Below are 19,873 nucleotides of genomic sequence, written 5' to 3'. Positions count from 1 at the left end.
AATGTTTGTAACCATACAAGTTACTCCTTGTTGGGTTTTTTTTTGTAGAAGACTTTGAATTTCCTAAAAATAACATTAGTAAGCTTAGTTATCCTCACACAGCACAGACAATTTACCCCAAATGGGCTGTTTATTGGTATTGCAAGAAACTGAACTAAATGAAAATGTGTGTATTTATCCTCCTCCCTACCACTGGAAAACCAGCTACTGTCCACAATGGTGGCATCTACAAGAGCTAAGTATATCAGGTACATTACTGAGTGTGAGTCACCATCATGAGTGTATTTAGTTATACAGCCACATGCACAATTATATGTCAATTTATAGGACAAGGCACTTGGGGTTTTTGGTTTCGGAAGTCAGGCCCAAACTTATACAATAGGGCACGTTTTACATTTTCTGTGGGTAAGCACATTTCTAGGTGCATTTCAATGAATGTAATAAAAACATTCAAACACCGAAAATTGACACATGTAATAACAAAAGTCCCTCACTCGTGATTAATGTACAGATGTGTCCTTAGTCATCTATCCTCAATACACCGTGCAGTGCGATATGCCTGGCGTGAGTGAGCCGTCAGGTCCAGTGCACCGCTGCTAGCATTAGGTGTCTTTTTTTGCAGAAAATCCATCTAAGTCACAATGTGCCGCATCTAGGCTGCACTAGGAGACTGCGCTGATTCATTTGATATGTGTTACTTGCATATCTGTTGCGAATGAGGCTGTAAATGGAACTTGGCATGGAAAAAAGCTATGGCCACTGTATCGTAGCACTTCCCATGCTGATTGAGAGACAAAGTTGCGCACAGATATACCAGTGTTGCATAACAAATTAATCAGCACAGTCTCCTGGTGCTTTCTAGTAGCAACGCATTGTGACGTAGACAGATTTTCTGCCAAAAAGACGCCCGGCGCTAGCAGAGTCTCGCGGGACCAGGCGTGTCAAGAGGGTCTGTTTGACGCGACTGCAGCAAATAGGAGTGAGGACGCATCTGTAGGACAGAAATGAGGGTACGTGGCAGCAGGTTGGACTGTGAAGTTGGTGTATCATGTTCAACTCTCAAAGCAGGCCCCTAGTGTCCATGTACTGTATTTTAATAATCATGTATTTACTCACACCTACAACACTTGATAATAATCCTGGTTAGGCTTTAAACTTCGTACGCCCATATCTTACATGTACATGTACTTTTAGAGTGGAAGCTCCTTTGGACAGGGCCACCTCTAACATGTTTAATTTCACTTTCAACTTTTTGTATCATGAGAACCTAATTGTACAGTACAGTGGAATATGTTATCACTATATAAAATATATAATAATAATACAGGATGTATTTGTTTAGTACTGTGATCCTTGTAAACAATTCAATATATTAACCCCTTCACTGCTAATGATGAGTGGAACTCAGGACTGGATAGATGTCTAATGACGTCATCACAACTGACCTGTGACATCATTAAGACCCACCTCTTCCAGAATAAACATCATAGAGCCAGGAAATAGGGGTAGAGAGTAGTTTTAATGCTCTCTCCCCCTATCTCCTGCATCCCGGTAACCACAGAATCAGGGGTACCTCTTTCAAAGAGGGTAGTCTCTTCTATCAAATGATGTGACACCTGAGAAGTTATTCTCTGTGATAACCAGAGAACACCCCTGTACTGCAGAAATCATTATGAAGTTCAGGGATGAAGGAATATATATCTCTCATCATGCCTTCAATAAAGTCAGCGGCACTCTTGTTTGAAAGAGGAGAATCCCTACTTTCAAATGCTGTAGTACTTGCACACTCAGGGGCACACTTGTTTGAAAGAGGGGAGTCTCCTCTTCCAAACATTGTGGACTTTTAGTAGCTATTATTTGGTGATCACCTGACAATAACGCAACATATACAATAGAAAGTGTTAAGAAGTCCAGAGATAGGGAGAGCTTCTAATGCCAAGATAGATCTCCAGCATCCTGACATCAGCAAACACCAGGGTCCCCTCATCTAATTCTGTAGGTTGTCTATTTTTCTAAATGGTATGTGCCTTGTTAGCTGCTATATTACTCTTACACATTACTCTTATGCATTTCTTTCTAACTCGTAAAGAAAAAAGCCATTATCATTTTCAAGTGCAGATTTTACTCTAAAAACGGGGATGGGTACGGGATGGCGGCGTTCGGGATCTGACGGCCAGAATCCTGAGGGCGGCATCCCGACAGGGTTGGAATACCCACACTGGTCGGTCAGTATTCTAACCCTCCCCCTCTCCCTACCCCTAATCCTCCCTCCCTAGTGCCTGACCCTAACTCCCCCCTAGTGCCTAAACCTAACCTCCCCCTCCCCGCACCCTAAACCTAACCCTTCTCCTTTAGTACCTAACCCTAATCCTCCCCCTAGTGCCTAACCCCTAACCCTGACTGTCCCCTAAACCCCGCTACTTACCTTCGGGATTCCGGTGGCCAGGATGCAGGCGCCATGGTTCTGCTGGCGTCTGCACTCTGAGCACTGGAATCCCCGCAGTCGGGATATTGACCGCATACCATAAAAACCTATGTGTAGAATTCAGCTTTCTGCTGGTTTGGAAAGGAGGATTGATGCTGCAGCAAGAACCATAAAGTAATTCTTAGTAGTGGTCACAAAAAAAAAATAAAAAAAAAAATGACACATTTGCTTTTAACTGACTTTCGTGTAACAGCGCTACAAAGGCACTTTTTTGCCCATTTTGGGTAGATTTACCGTGTGAGGAAAAATAAGCTATATTCAGGAAATTCAAAGTCTTCTGGAAAGATAAAACTGTATAGATGTTGGAATGTGACAGCTCAAAAAGGTGCCAGCGATTAACGTGCATGTCCATATATACCTGCATATATTCTGTTATTATTTTTTGCTGAGATTAAATCCTAATTCCTGAAAAACCGGCACATAATTTACAGCTACAAATAGGAGCCCATTAGCTCAGGAGCTGCGACTCAAAACTTACTGTGTACATCAAGTCTGGCAGTACAAGATACAATGCCGGCCTCATTCTTTGCTGATACAGTGTACCAGCCGGCATCTTCTTTGGTGGCACCTTGAATTAGTAGGCAGAGGTAACCATAGTTATCTTGATGCATGCTGGGAAAAGAAAGATAATTACAAGCTAAGTCATTGCTGATAATGTGGGCAACAAAAAACATTTGCAGGTTTAACAATAGTGGGTAGACAGTACAATCATATAACGTACCATTACTTTACACTCCATTGTCAGGGGCATGTAAAATAAACCATATAAAAATAAATCATCTAAAAATAAATGTTCATTTCAGAACATTATTTCTCAACAATTACTATTATGAGTGAGAAGGAGGTACAACAGTGAGGAAAATAACCGGACATTATATGGAAATTGCAGACCTCTGGGTATCCTTATGTGTGATAAATTTTATTACAAACTAAGTACAAAATCCTTTTAAAAATAACCTGTATTTAAGCCACATCTTTCCATAAGTTTGGAATCGGTATGATATACCGGTGGATGGGATACTGGAGGTCAGAAGACCGACAGCGGCACTCCGATGGTGAAGATCCCGACGGGCTGGTAAGTAACCTAACCCTCCCCCTCTACCCCCTAACCCTCCCCTGGTGGTGCCTAACACTAACCTCCCCCCCGGTGGTGCCTAAACCTGACCCCTCTACCCACACCCTAAACCTAACCCTCCCCGGACAGTGCCCAACCCTAACCTCCCTCCTGTGGTGCCTAACCATAACCCATCCCTCCCCACAGGCCTATCCCTAACCCCACCCCGGCAGGTCCCTCAACCTAACCCCCCACCCCCCCATCCCCGGCCTAACCCTAACCCGCATATTTACCGGCGTTGGTATCTTGATCCTTTCAGTATCCTGACGGCCGGCATCCCGTCTGGTGGTATCTTGACCGGATCCCATAAGTTTAAAGGTATTAAAAGATTACCAACAGATCATCATAGTGCCAATACCAACCTGACCCGTTCTGTGTTGTACGTCAGTGAATCATTTTCTTTCTTCCAGAATATTTGTGGAGGGGGCATCCCAGCGACACGACACTCCAGTCTCACTGGGTATCCTTCAGCCACTCCCGTGTTTTGAAGTTTTTCTATGAATACAGGTGGCTTGTGGGCATCTCTTGCTGTGGGAGACAGGAAATATGCAATAATTCTAAACCAAATTAATCATATAACATCTGCATCACTGATAAGATCCTATAACTATCACTGATAAGATCCTATCTATGTGGCCCAGAAATGGAAACATCACAAAACAAAATGCTGTGTACAGTAATGTGCATTAAAGACTGTATCAGCCTGTATGGTCTCTTGGGTATTTGCAAAAAGTTTTCCATATTATTACTAGAGAGGAGCGGCTCAGTTCTGGCTCGGATCTTAATTATTACTGACTGCTTCATTTGTTAGCATGCAACTTTGTTTTCTTTCCCTGATATGTTACTCATTTACTTTTTTAATTTCTTCATGTCCATGAGGAACATTTGTCACATTAGACAATGTTGACTTTGGACACAAAATCTTGATTACTTGTCTTCAATAAAAGTAAAAAAATAAATAATAATATATGTCAGCACAACAAGGTACTGTAGGTCATGTAGTTTTGTCCATAACCCTAGTATCCTAGTATTTGCTGGTGTATGCAAATTATTTTTCCTTGTTACAATAACTCAGTGTTGTGCAAATACTTCCATGAAGTGGGGCTCATTTCTGTAATAAGAACTGTGTCTGCTGATGATTTCAACCTGCGCAAAACACCGGCTACTGCATCGGCTGCAACCCCAAGAAACCAGGTAGGGCTGTCCGAAAGGCAGGGATTGGCAGTCCCAGGGGGAGAAAGCACCTCCCCCTGGGACTGCCTGTCCTGCGTGTGATTGGCAGGTAGTGCTTCCAATGGGAAGTTACAGCCAGTTACAATGCAGCCAGTGCAGTCATGGACTGCAACTGATTCACTGAGGTGGTAGCTTTTACTGGGGGGCTGCAGACTAGGTAAAATATCCCACTGATCAGGACTCCTGTGCATGCACAGGCTACTGACCACACATGTGAGGTGGTCATTCCCAGGGAGGGTTCTGTAGGCCCATATAAACTGTAGCGGCTAATGCCATCTGAAGATGGCGTTAGCCAAACTCCGGAAGTAAATCTGACAGCTTTACAATCCTCATAGAAACCTATGGGGGATGTGGCTGCTGTCGGAAATGGAGGGACCACATCATACATTGGGGTGATACTTAATAATTGTGGGTAATCCTTGAAAGCACCTGTATTCTGTAAATATTTAATGATAAATAGGCCCCTAAGGCTGTTACAGGCTACCTCTCTCCCAAATAGAGAGAAATTGGTGTCTAGCAACAGGAAAATGTTTCACACATGTGGGTGCACTGCTAGTATGTGGTGCCTGCAGACTAGTAATGGTCACCTTGGGCATGCCTGTCAATGATCCATGGACCTTGATCAGAATATTCTCAGGCAGTGCCAGGAATCGCAGGCACAACTGATACCAGCATTACAGTAGGCACAGATGCAGTCTATTGTTCCTTATTATAAATCTAGAAGTGATCTAGAAGCACATGTGAATGTTTCATATATGGTCTCCAATGCTACACAGGTATTGCTCTCATTAAATGTTAATTAAACAAAACATATAGGAACCTGCTAGTTATCTATTGCCTTGGAGCAAAATGGTTATAAAAATGACAATGCTAAACCTTGTAAAGAATCATTTGAAACAAGTGGAAATCTTGCCAAGAATGACTACAAACAGATGACAAGCAGAGCCGGTGCAATACTTTCCAGCCTGTGTATAGACTTTACTTAGCCAAAAAAGGGCTTACAGTTCTGCTGTACAAACGAGTACAGTGCTCCTACCATCCGGCTGCATTGCTCATATAACCAGAAGTCATAAAGCAAATGCACTAAAATAGTTGTGAATTTTAAAGTTGATGCCAAAAAGTTACAGGGAGTCCCCTAATCATCTTACAATGGTCTATGAGACAAAAAACAGCTCTTCTCTAGGCCTCAGTCACCATAGTTACAAATTGAACACACTGATACTAGGGACTGGGTCTATTGGAAATCTGCCTTTCATAGAATAAGCCTTTTGTGAGAACTCATTCTTGGAATGGAATTGGACATAGGTAATGAGCCCCATTCCTACCTTGAATTATAAAAATGAAATGCAACTAAAATGCCCCCAACGGCTTCCATACTTACCTTGTTCCAGGTGGACGGTCTGTCACGTCCCCCTAACAGTGGGAGCCATTGGAGGGTGGGACAGACTTCCGTTGCGAGCGTATTGAGGAGATGGGACAGACCTTACCAGCCCAGAGCTATAGACAATTGAGCATCAGTGATGACACTACAATATTCTGATCAATACCTTGCCCCACGTATAACCATATGTGGTACCTAGGATAATATGCTGATCTATCACCGTTGCTACTTTTGAATCACACCCAATGTCAAGAGTATATGCTGAGAAATATCTGGTGCCAACTATAGAAGATTGAGCCCTTCTGGTACTATTTATTTATACTAAAATTAAGAGTTAGATAATAATAATAGAATATGGTGTTACAACTAAAAGAGAAAAGATCTTTGGCTTAACACACAATAACACAGTCCCCACCCAGCACCGTCCATCAAAGTTCTAATAAAGTATTTTAGTGCTGGAGCCGTTATAATTTCTCATTCTACTGGAGAATCTTTCATTTCTTTCTCATTATAATAATATGAGATATGGTAAGAACTTACCCTTGTTATCTCTATTTCTACGAAGTCCATAGGGTTCCACAGGATACCTTGGGGTATAGGTGTGACGTCAGTCGCAGGGCACCAAAGAGTTAAGCTTTCAGCCTCCCAGGATGCACTAGGTCCCCCTCCTATACCCCGCCCCCAGGCCAAGGCACCTCAGTTAGTTACCAAGCCATAGGCCGGAGGAGGAGAAGGAAGAGAGAGAACAAAGATCTGGACACATACAAGAATCACATTCTCACCAGAGGGAGACGGAAAACCGGTGACCAGAGCAAAGCCCATCTGCAGCACAGGTGCGACAGGGCGGGAGTCCTGTGGAACCCTATGGACTTCGTAGAAATAGAGATAACAAGGGTAAATTCTTACCATATCTCATATTTTCTACTTCAGGGTCCATAGGGTATCCACAGGATACCTTGGGGATGTCCCAAAGCAGTATCCTTTAAGGGTGGGGACGCTCCTGTGCAGAAAGGAGAATCCGCCGCCCGAAGGAAGCATCCTGAGAGGCGAAGGTGTCAAACCTGTAATACCTCACGAAGGTATGGACAGAAGACCACGTAGCAGCCTTGCAGATCTGAACTGCCGAGGCACCACGTCAAGCTGCCCACGAAGGACCCACAGACCTAGTGGAATGAGCCTTCAGAGAAGGAGGGACCGGTAGGCCTTCATGAAGATAAGCTTCAGAAATAGCCATACGGATCCAGGCTGCCAAAGTTTGCTTTGAAGCAGGCCAACCCTTTTTACAGAAGCCATAGAGGACAACAAAGCGTCCGACTTCCTAAACAAAGAAGTGCGGTCCACATAAGTCCTTAAGGCCCGCACAACATCCAAAGAGGCCTCACCCACGGAAAGACCCGGTGAGTTAAAGGCCGGAACAACTATTTCCTCGTTAACCTGAAACTGGGAAACAACTTTGGGGAGAAACTCGGGCCGAGTGCGGAGCACTGCCCTGTTCCCATGAAAAAACCAAGAAAGGGGGTCTACAAGAAAGAGCCCCTAACTCAGAAACACGTCTGGCTGAAGCAACGGCCAGAAGGAAAACAGTCTTAGCTGTTAGCCATTTAATATCCACTGAGCCCAGTGGTTCAAACGGCGGTCCTTGGAGAGTCCTCAGGACCACAGCCAAATCCCAAGGCGCCACAGGTGGAACAAAGGGCGGCTGAATACGGAGAACACCTTGCATAAAGGTGCGCACATCCGGGATTGTAGCAATCCTACGGTGAAACCAGACAGATAGGGCCGAAACCTGTACCTTCAAAGAAGCAAGGCGAAGCCCATGATCTAGTCCCGCTTGCAGGAAGGCGAGAATCCGAGACAGACGAAACTCCCGCGGTGCATAACCTCTCGGTCGACACCACTGGAAGAACGTATGCCACACGCGATGGTATATCCTCGCGGAAGACGGTTTCCGAGCTCGTAACATGGTACACACCACAGAGCTGGCAAACCCCCAGGACCTCAGCATGGCCGTCTCAACAGCCACGCCGCCAAAGACAGCCGAGTCAGGTCCGGGTGAAGACAAGGACCCTGAGACAGAAGGTCCGGTCGTAGCGGCAACCGCAGAGGACTGTCCACGGACAGACCCTGAAGGTCTGAGAACCAGTGCCGTCTGGGCCACGCGGGAGCTATCAACAGGAGCGTCCCTCCTTCCTGTTTGAATTTCCGGATTACCCGTGGAAGAAGGGAGACCGGAGGGAACAGGTATGCGAACCTGAACGTCCACCGGACGGACAGAGCATCCACCAGAGACGCCCCTTCGTCTCTTGTGCGAGACCCGTACACCGGCAACTTGTTGTTGTGCCGGGACGCCATGAGGTCGATTTCTGGAAGACCCCACCTGTCCACCAGTAGTTGAAAAACGTCCGGGTGCAGGGACCATTCCCCTGGATGAACGTCCTGGCGACTTAGAAAGTCCGCCTCCCAATTTAGCACTCCCGGGATGAAGACCGCTGATATGGCCGGAAGATTGCGCTCCGCCCAAACCAGGATCCGAGAGACCTCTACGAGAGCCGCCCGACTGCGAGTTCCTCCTTGCCTGTTTATGTAGGCCACGGTGGTAGCATTGTCCGACTGGACCTGCACCGGGTGACCCTGGAGAAACCGCTGTGCCTGCAGGAGAGCATTGAAGACCGCACGGAGTTCCAAGATATTTATTGGAAGCTCCGCTTCTGTCGGTGTCCACCTGCCCTGGAACAAGTGTGGACCCGAAACTGCTCCCCAGCCCCGAAGACTGGCGTCCGTTGTCAACAGGACCCAATTTGGAACCCAGAACGGACGTCCCTTGTTGAGGTGGGTCATCTTTAACCACCACACAAGGGACAGGCGAACCTCCGGGGTGAGCACAATCGTCTGGAACTTCAGAGACTGAGGCAGCCCGTTCCACTTGGACAGGATCAGGTGCTGCAGAGGTCTAGAGTGAAACTGGGCGTAATCCACCATGTCGAACACCGACACCATGGAGCCCAGTAACCTCATCGCCGAGTGTAAGGACACCCGGCGGCTGTGCAGACAACTGCGCACCCTTGACTGTAAAGCAGAGATCTTGTCCTCCGTCACGAAGATCCTTTGCTGTCCCGAGTCCAATAAGGCTCCAAGATGCAGAATCCTCCGAGACGGGATTAGAGTGGACTTCTGCCAGTTAATTAGCCAGCCGTGCCGTTGCAGCAGTGCAATGGTCAGGTCCAAGTGGTGTAACAGGAGCTCTGGAGATCCTGCCACCAATAACAGGTCGTCCAAGTACGGTAACATGCGGACTCCTTGCAGCCGCAGAGAAGCCGCCATGACCGCCATAGCGTCCTGTATGTCCAATGACACCATGTAGTCCCCAGGTTCCAGCGCCAGAATGATGGACCGTAGGGTCTCCATCCGAAACTTCGGGACCCGCAAAGACTTGTTGAGTGCTTTGAGGTTGAGAATCGGACGATATGACCCATTGGGTTTCTGTACCAAAAATAGATTTGAACAGAAACCCTGGCCCCTCTGGGAGAATGGAACAGGCACTATAACTCCAGCCTGGAGCATAGTGTGCAATACCTTCCGCAGCTCCGTAGCCTTGTTCCGGTCTGATGGTAGACCCGTGGTGAAGAATCGAGCCGGGGGTCTGTGCCGGAAGGAGAGGGCGTACCCGTGAGAGACCACCTCCAGAACCCAAGTGTCTGTCGTAGTGAACGACCAACACCGGGAGAACTGCAGCAGGCGGCCTCCCACCCTGGGATCCCCCAAGGGGAGACCCGGACCGTCAGGCCGCAGGCTTGTCATCTGGCTTGGGGGCCGGACGTCTGGTACTCCATGCCTGTTTCCGGGGCTTGACCAATTTCTTAGGGCCAGCCTGTCGAGGAAACGACTGTGGTTTGGGCCTGCCCTGGGCCCTAGATGACCGAAAGGACGATGGTCCAGAACCAGAAGGAGCAGCGGCCGACGGGAGACAAGCAGATTTGGCTGCCGCCAGCATGGCCACAATCTTATCCAGATCCGGACCGAAGAGAACTTCTCCGGTAAACGGCAACGCTTCCAGACCTTTCTTGGATCTGCGTCCGCCTTCCAGGATCGCAGCCACAAGGTGCGACGAGCAGCTACCGCTGCTGAAGAAATTCTAGACACCAGAGTACTAATGTCTAGAGCCGCCTCGTTGATGTAGGTGGCCGAATCACGGAGATTGCCAATCAACTCCGCTTGTTCGGCCGGACAGTCGGATTCAAAAGAAGCCTCTAATGAATCCGCCCAGCGCTCCATCGCTCTGGCAACCCAGCAAATGGCCATAGCCGGCCGTGCTGCCCCCCCTGCAAGGGAATAAGCGGACTTCAGGCAGATTTCTACCTTGCGGTCCGTAGCATCCTTAAGGGAGGACATGGATGGCATCGGCAATGTGGCACTACGGACAAGACGGGTCACGTGAGAATCCACCTGTGGAGGGGATTCACACTTAGCAAAATAATTATCCGCGAACGGATAAGCCACCGCCAGGCGTCTCTGCGGCTGGTATCTTTTGCCAGGTTGTTTCCACGCCTCCTCTAAATGGTCCACCAACTGACCCGAAAGAGGAAAGACTGTGGCATCGCCCTTCACATCTTTGAAAAAGGCATACTTAGATTTAGCCGCTGGGGGAACTTCGTCCTCAATCACCAAGGCTGTGCGGACCGCCCGAATAAGTCCAGGAATATATACTTTGGACTTAGCATCAGCGTCCTTAGTATGGAAAGGTTCCTGATCGTAAGGATCCAGAATCTCCCCATCATCAGACGTCCCTTCGTCATCCTCATAAGGAGCGGACAGAGACGCCACCGGCCTTTTATGAGGCCGCATCACAGACTCCCCTTGCAATACATCCGACAAGTGCTGTAAAGAACTCGTCAGGGAGTTAACCCACGCTGGCTCCTGAGAACCCGGGAGCGGGGAAATAGGGAGACTGTGGGGTACCACCAATTGTCGTGGGAACCCCTGCATGGGTGACGACACCACAGACTGCTGGGACAAACCCATCGGAGTAAACGCGGGCTGCGGAGCTAACTGGCCCACTAAAGCTGTTAACGCCTGAGCGAAACAAGCCCAGGGCGGCTCCTGTACCGGTGCTGTAACCGTAATAGGCCGCGCCATGGACAACACTGCCGGCAAAGGCCCTCCGCGCTACCCTCCCCCTCCGCTAACGGTACTTTGCACGTGGTACACTGTAGCCGGAGGGGAAAATCACTTTCAGACATGATGGCACCACGTATGTGACCTCTCTCACCAATTAAGTATTAAATAGGCGAGAGACCACCCTGCAGCACCGCACCGCAAGGGCTTTAGCAGAAAGAACAGGGACAGTAATAAAGCTGACAGTTTAGTGAAGAATAGTTACAGGCAGCGCTAGCACAGTCACATACAATGCAGAGAAATAACAATTCCTGCACTAACAGCGCTGATCACTCAACTACACAGACACAGGGCCTGGTAGGACACAGCGCTGCATACACAGACCTGAGCCACAGCGGAGGAGAGGTATGCGGGGGGACCCAGACCACGATGCTTCCTTCCAGACTTCCAGCAGCGTTCACCATGCGTTGCAGAGAAGATGGCCGCCGAGGAGCAGAGAGAAGCTGGCCTGGGGGAGGAGCGCTGACACAGGACCAGTCAGCACAGTGCAGAGAGGGCTGTGTGCAGCGGGGGAGGCGCCGGCTGTGAGACAGGGAAGGCGCGCTCCCCTGGCATGCATTTAACCCCTGGGACGCCGCAGCGCTACCGCTCTGCTGCGGTCCGCTGTCCCAGGGGGTAGTGGAAGCGCAGGTTGGTCGCCTGGCTCCACGCTGCAGCCAGTCCCCAGGGAGCCCCCTGCCTGGGGACTTAGGACCATGTGATCAGCGGGGACCCACCGCGGGACCCCGCTGCTTACCTCTGTCCCCCTTGAATCCGGCCATGGTCCGGAGCATCTGGGGTCACCGCTAGCTGTGACCCCAGACGCCCACCAGCATCCCCGGATCAGTACCGGCGGGGTGTAGGGAAGACAGCATGGACGTCAGGACTGACTGTCCATGCTGTTCATCCAGATGTGCAGCCACAGCTGCATGAAGAAAAAGCTTCAGGGGCTCTTCTAGCCCCCACTCCAACAGGTGCACCCGACTCCGGCCGGGCACCAAACTAAACTGAGGTGCCTTGGCCTGGGGGCGGGGTATAGGAGGGGGACCTAGTGCATCCTGGGAGGCTGAAAGCTTAACTCTTTGGTGCCCTGCGACTGACGTCACACCTATACCCCAAGGTATCCTGTGGATACCCTATGGACCCTGAAGTAGAAATAATCATGACTGAAATGATGTAAGTATATTCAATCCCCTATACATGTAGGATACACAGCATCCGGTAAGGCCGTGTTAGAAGGGATTAGAATATATATAGGTGGATTCTTCCAATGTATGCTTATTGATACTGGAGCACAACATGTGATATTTGCTTGCTTGAAATATATATCAGTAAGAGCATAGTTTTGAGCTACTAATATTTTTTTGTTGATTTGTATTGTATGAAAATAATGGTATAAAAAGCTATACATAATGACCTCCCACCATCGCCAGCCCCACCACAATTTTGAAAAATGCATTAATGGTAAGTAATGGTAACAGGTAATGGCTGAAGTTTCTACCACAGTTGCACGGACTGTGATTTCCTCTCTGTCTCCAAGTGATCCCGCGACTTGAGACCTGCTACTCTTGTTGGGTCTCCCCCTTGGGGGATTTTCTATTGATTTTAATTGTTTGTAATAAGTTCATTGTAATCAAAAATGAGAGTCACCTGTGAGTGTTGATGGTGGAAAGTTTCCTGATGCTCTGTTTATAAGCATGGTTTACATATTCTAATGGGAGTGCAACAGTGCACATTCTTTTAATGTTTCCCTGTCATATTACACTATAGGGACAACTTTTCTTTTTCTGGGGAAAGAATGGAGAGCACTATGAGATGAACATACCACAGTGAGAAGAAAAGGTGAAGTGTCACTTATGTGCAATACTTATTTGAATTTGAGCTAAAATAGTCTGAAAGATTTGACACTATATATTTGGTTCTTTTGGTTCTTGGGAGAATATTTACCATCTATCACTGTGAAAGAAGTTTAAAGATTAACACTGGGGTGGTGGTAGTGATCCAGTGGCAGATTTTACCTAGGGGCTGCGGGGCTGCAGTTCCCCCCCAGTAAAATCAGCCACTTCAGTGAGCCAGTGCAGTCCGTGACTGCACTGTCTACATTGTAACTGGAGGTAGCTTCCCATTGGAAGCGCCACCTGCCAGTCACGCACAGGACAAGCAGCCCCAGGGGGAGGGGACGGCCAGACTAGCCAGCGACAGCCTCCCTCAGGTAAGAGGGCAGGAGATGCTGCTGGTGATCACTAATAAGCACTGGTACATGTGTTTGCTTTTCCCACTGGGATAGGGTTTGTTATTCCATATACTGTTTCAGACAGAAGCCGGGGCTTCGACCCTGCTTTTTCCCGGGTTATTGAACACGAGTTGAACCTGAGTCACAGCTCCTTATCTGAAAAGGATTTGGTTCTGAATTTTATGCAATATCTTTCCTTTGAGGACAGTATAGAAAATTTGACAAGAGAGTAACACTGAATTTGTTTGTAAACATTTGATTTTTTTTATTTCAGCACTGGGATTTGGACCTTTCCTTTGGAACTCTGGGCCTGATTCAGAGCCGGACGCTCTTTGAGAGCGCTCACTCTGAATCAGGGCATCCCTTTTTTCTTTAAAGATGGCCTCCTGGCAGCTCGCATAGCTGTGGGTGACCACCCACAGCTTATGCGAGCGGCCAGGTGGTGGTCGCGATGGTCAAGACCATCGCGACCATTGGGCTTGCGATGAGACCCTTGTGTTAGGGTCTCGTGGCCGCAAGCCCCAGTGGACTTCCTGCTCTAATACAGCAGGAAGTCCACCTACTGACATCACGAGTGATGTCAGTAGGGCCGCCCACAAACGGCAGGCGTTCCTGCAGGAACGCCTCCGTTTGCCCAGCCACCCCCCTGCCCGCCTCCAAAACGGGGCAAGCTGTCAATCACCATCGACAGCTGCCCCGCTTTGGTGCAAGACCCGTAGCGACGGAGCACCCGTCGCTGGGCGTGTCTCGCGCATGCCGAAGCTGGCTCCGGCGTGCGCATGCACAGTGGGGGACCATCGACCCGCTTGCGAGCGCTGTGCACTCGCGAGCGGGTCTGAATCAGGCCCTCTATTCAGGTTGATGGTAATCTTTTCTGTAAAAAATGCTGCACTGTGAGGAGTGCTGAACGAAAAATATCTCTACACTTTGCAAAGTACCTGCATGGTACACCAATCTGTACAAAAAAACACCCCAAATGTTATTAGTAAATACAGGCTAAAAGTTCTAAGTTTTTCATTGCACTGTACGCCGATCTTCAATCAGCCTTATTATTATTATTATTATTATTATTATTATTATCTTTTATTTCTATGGCGCCACCAAGTGTCTGTAGCACCATACAGGGGAAAAACACAATCAGATGAACAAACAATATATTCTAAAAAGGTTTAACAAACAATACACAGAGGAAAAAAAACACAGCAAAAGAGAGTAATTAACAGTACTCAAGAACCCATTGTCCTGTGAGGGGGACAGAAAGGACCAGAGTAGCTGACTATGAATAAGAGCGCACTGCAAAAGATAATAAAATAACAGGATATGCCACAGGATGACTTACCAGCGACTATAAGTTCCAGGCTGAATGAGTTCTGCCCAGCACGATTAGAGGCCACACAGGTATATATCCCAGCATCTCTTGCAGTCACTGGCTCAATAACCAGAGAGTGCACTCCATTCTCACGCACCAACATTTTGTGAGAGTTGTCTGGACGGACAGGTCTCCCATTCAGCTGCCAACTCAGGTCAGGTGTTGGTAGTCCACTCACCTAAAGTGTACACAGGATGAATCTGATGTCAGTATTGCTGAACAATCATTGCTATATAGTTCCAATGCTACATGGACCAAAGAGGATCCCTACATTTAGATATACAGTAGATGAACAACAAATTGGCACAAGAGGGAGTATTTATATCAATAAAGCCATTAGATATGGGCATGCAAATACCCGTAGCGACATGTAGTTTGCCAGCAAATAGAAAATTTTATTCTATTATTAAAACCATTTATCAGTCACACTCACAAGCCAGGGGTGTTTGGGAAGAGTCCTTACTCTTTATCAGAATGGTCTGATTTTCCTTGGGAATACAGCCTAGAGCTGTGGTGCAAGGTGTGCGAACACATATTTACTATACACTAGCTATTATATCACCCCTTATCTCTCTCCCGTTATGCATCATTAACTGGAAATACGTCTCAGTCTGCATGCAAAGTGCAAACCAAAGCACACTCCTCCCTACTGAGCATGTGCAGTACAAAACAAAGCAATGAGACACCAGTACATGCAGCCACTTCATTAAAAACAGCTATATAAGCAACACAAAACAATGTTCTGTTACATTCATTTCTCAGTGTGCTATATTATTAAAATGTAGCTTTTTTTTTACTTTTCATTAATGCAGCACATTCCAGTATTTATCATCTGAACTAGTTTTAAAAGCTTAATAAGGTATGTCTGTAATTTGCTAGAAGAAACAATTTATTCTGTTTATGTTACTTGATTCTATGTCTACCCCATGTACAGGGCTGCATAACACCTAATAAATAAAAGCTAATAATAATATTAATAACAGCTGTGCTATGTCACCTCCACATATGTGTGATCACTCAGGGTTGTATGATATTAGCGTGTATTATCATTACAAATGTTGCAATAGCTTTTTCACAGCTCTCCTATGTATTTTTTTTACAGTGCTGGTGCTTAAGACTCACAGTTCAAATCAGACATTGCTTCTAGCATTTACTAATGACAATCTTTAGCTGAGAAATACTGTAAGACTTTAAGCTGCTTTAAGTGACACAGGCTAATTTGTCTTCCATCACAGTGTAGCTCTATTACCTGCTGCTATGAAGGTCATACGATCTGCTCAGGTTTCCTTTCCCATGGGAAGGACTGAAGTGCCAGGAAGACATGCGGAACAATTCTCTCTTTGAAGCATTACCTCATTACACATGTGCCAATAATCTCTAAATCGCATTCCCCTGGTGTTTAACTTTCTAAATCCCTCCTTCGTGGTATCAACTTCTTTGAACCATCTTATGACAATTTTTGCCACCAGAACTGGTTGAGCTTCTCAACAAGCAAAGGCAGAGGGTCATGGATTGTGCAAAATGCAGTTGTGTAAGCACAAAGATTACTTGGAAGTGAGCTCAGACAGAACAGAGATATTGTTATGTAAAGGCTGAAGAGTCGTATTAATTTCCAGACTACAATGGAAGCCATCAGTGGTGACTCGCTGAGATGGTATATCTGTGTCAGACAATGGCAGAGCGTTTGGGAATGTTCATAGCAATCGGGTGTAATAATTGGCAGGGCAAGGCAGCCAGTAGCTGCAATAAGCTGTAGAAACTGGATTCTAAATGATGAATGTCATGTAGTGCTTGGTGGAAATCGGGCACGTGTGATCCCGCATTGCGTGCATGATAGAAGAATACGCGTTTATTTGCTAGTATGCAGAAAACTCATCTTATATTGCACCCGCCTTGTTTGGTATACAACTGGTCCTCAGAATCAGTGCATTAGGTACACCTGGTATACGGTATGCAGTCTGCACATGCTGGCACCAGTTAATTACAGTTGTACCACTTTAAGTAGCATTTTAACTGTGTCGGTATACTGGCGCTGGCATACTGCCGCCGATCTCCTGCATGCCGTCATTATGAATGTTGAACAAGCATATGTATCCCCTGGGAACAGGTGCATGTAAGCGTATGTCCACCTCTGCATAGCATGGACATACCCTCATTGAGCTTTTGCATAGGGGGAGGGGCCCTAGATTGCACACCCTAAGCACAATGTGAGGTGCTACCTGCTGAGACTAGTAGTGCTATAAGGCGAAAAAGAGAAAAGATGCAAGTGCACACTCTAACCATGCTAAACCTAATAATATTACAGCTATATTGCGTCAAATAGGTTCTTAGTATAATAATGGCCATAATTATGGGCCTGCCCACCGCATCCAGGTGACCTGAGCTTTTACCTACATGAGAACGCCCCAATACACCCCAGGTACACCTCTTCCCATGGAGATGCTGCTGACATGTGATGAGCTGCATACGCTTAGCTCCCAAAAATGTGTAGTGAGAAAATAAGCAAGACATGCCGGCAGGCGTACTGTATGCTCAACCTTGTATCAGGCCCACCATCCCAGACTGGCTCCAAACATCGGATACATTTATTTAGACGAGCCCGCTCTGGAACAGCCGTGGTACTTTAAGCGAGATGTGCTAGTTGTAAATGCCCATTAGCATGTCAATATGAAGTCAGTGCCCATAAAGAAAATGTACTTGTATACTTATAAACTTAGGTTACCATTCTCACCCTATTATCTATTGCTGAAAGTAATCACCATATAATCCTGTAGGAAGTTACAGCAAAGATTCAAAGCAAAGAGTAAACTAGCAATGGCTTCTAAAGAATAAAGCTCACACAAGTAAAAGTGTTTTTCAAATTCATTTAAAGTAAGTACAACTTATTCCAGGCAATAGGCAGTCATATAGTAGTCACTATGCATTTACACCTATCTTTACAGATTTCTATTATCCAAGGCAGCTTAGTCTATTACCCGTGCCTTAGATATAAGGTGGACCTCCTCAGTAAGACCTTGAATATGACTCAGCAGTATAACACATGAGCTATTTCTGTAACCCTGATTCATGTCATAGTTCCTTACCTTGCAGTCCATCCTGCAAAGCTTTCCTTCTTGAACAATGAGATCTCCCGGAGCTTGCAAGAAATGAGGACGGAAAAATCTCTCCTGGATGGGCTCATTTTCATCTCCGCTGTCCCTGGACCGAGATCGTGGTCTAAAACAAAGAAATGTAACACTGTTTCTTTCCACAGAAATGCCGTTTACACTCTGATTGCTAGACTATGATGCCATCAGCCAAAAATGCTGGGTGGCCAAAAGTCCATGAGTTTATACAAAAATATTCCAAGATATTGTTTCAAAGTCTTGTGGTAAGACGCCATGTAAATAATCTGTGATACATACTATGTGCAGTATATACACTTCATGTCTGAGTAATGTTTTAATATTTAAAGCAATGGAAAACCCTGAACTCAAAAGCGTACAGGAAAGTTTAATATCTTCTGTGCACCAAGTAATCCTTTCATCATTCAATTGCCCTTAAATATGTTATGCATTGAAGGGTAATGAATAAAGTCTCAATTTCAATATTGGACCGAACTCTTCTATCCCTTCTTAACCTCTGGGCTGTACAACAAAACATATGTGACCATGAGTGCAATCTTCTTTAACCCCTTAATGAGCAGGGTTATTCTGTACCTCACTGATTCTTTAACCCCTTAATGAGCAGGGTTATTCTGTACCTCACTGACCAGAGCCATTTTTATTTCTGACTTTTTCAAGCCTGTAATCAACGAAAAATAACCCACTCATTGACCCCACTTTGGGTAGTAGAGTTGGAGAACACATTGAATTCCCCCCTAAATACATATTTTTTAATAAGATATTCGATGGAGAAAACAGTATAGCGATATCTATGTTTATTATACACAAGTGATGATAATGTGTTTAGCGATTCCTCTACATACTAGCTTTATATACATTGGGGTCTGATGTTACTGCTTATAATTGATGAGTTCTGATGTTAATACTTCAGTGCACATTACAAAAAGATGTGTATAAAAAGAAAAAACATTCCACATATTGTACATTATTATATATTAGTCACCTCAGATTTCTATGGTCTATATACAAACGCGAGGCTTGCTACAGGTCTTCTTGGTTACAAACTTCTTACATTAAGCTTATATTATATTTATATTATATTTTTTATTAAGCAGGGGAGATCTCCAGCACCCAAACCTGTATCTAATAGGAAAACCTGCTATTGTATCCTGCTTTCTGTGACCAACTAACGCAGGCTGGGAGAGGAGACATAGGGGTATATTTACTAAAGTACAGGTTCTCAAACTCGGTCCTCTGGACCCCAAACAGTGCATGTTTTCCAGGTCCTCTCACAGAATCACAAGTGAAATAATTAGTTCCACCAGTGGAGCTTTTAAAATGTGTCAGTGAGTAATGAATACACCTGCGCACCTGCTGGGTGACCTGGAAAACGTGACCTGTGTGGGGTCCTGAGGACAGTGGGCCTGATTCAGAGCCGGACGCTATTTGCGCTCACTCGTTCAGAAAAAAGGGGTGGCTATTCAAATGAACCGTTCGCTCTTTGCGGTCTGTTCATGCCTCTAGGTCTGAACGAGTGAACAAAACATGCGTCGTTTTTTGGAAAAATACGCCCCCTGGCCGCTCGCATCCTACGTCATGTCCGCTATTTATTAGATTAATCGAGTACATCGACCAGCTCGCTATTCTTGTGGTTGGTTTTTCCTACCGCAATCTTGCGAGCAGAACTGACTATAAAATAACCAAGTGACGTGGTCAATGACGCTGCTGTATTAATTACGCACACCCTTAAAACGCCCGTTTTGACCTTTAAGCACGCCTGCGTTCTGATCTCCACTCCCCGTT

General features: G+C 46.3%; 1 protein-coding gene across 3 annotated transcripts in view; it reads right to left on the bottom strand.

Annotated features, from left to right (window-relative positions):
* Positions 1 to 19,873, bottom strand: part of PALLD (palladin, cytoskeletal associated protein) — a 405,467-nt gene that overhangs the window by 5,149 nt on the left and 380,445 nt on the right. For all 3 annotated transcript variants that reach the window (XM_088448442.1, XM_088448443.1, XM_088448444.1), the window contains 4 exons: positions 18,050 to 18,182; positions 14,937 to 15,144; positions 3,962 to 4,127; positions 2,964 to 3,097 (listed from right to left, as the gene is read on the bottom strand). In XM_088448442.1, coding sequence (XP_088304568.1) covers positions 2,964 to 3,097; positions 3,962 to 4,127; positions 14,937 to 15,144; positions 18,050 to 18,182 — 641 coding nt within the window. The remainder of the gene's footprint in view (positions 1 to 2,963; positions 3,098 to 3,961; positions 4,128 to 14,936; positions 15,145 to 18,049; positions 18,183 to 19,873) is intronic.

The sequence above is a fragment of the Taudactylus pleione genome, unplaced genomic scaffold (assembly GCF_031769625.1).
Source record: "Taudactylus pleione unplaced genomic scaffold, aTauple2 ptg000021l, whole genome shotgun sequence".
NCBI classification, from domain to species: Eukaryota; Metazoa; Chordata; class Amphibia; order Anura; family Myobatrachidae; genus Taudactylus; species Taudactylus pleione.
Note: the sequence above shows the minus strand (reverse complement) of the source record. Positions and strands in the feature narration are given on the sequence as shown.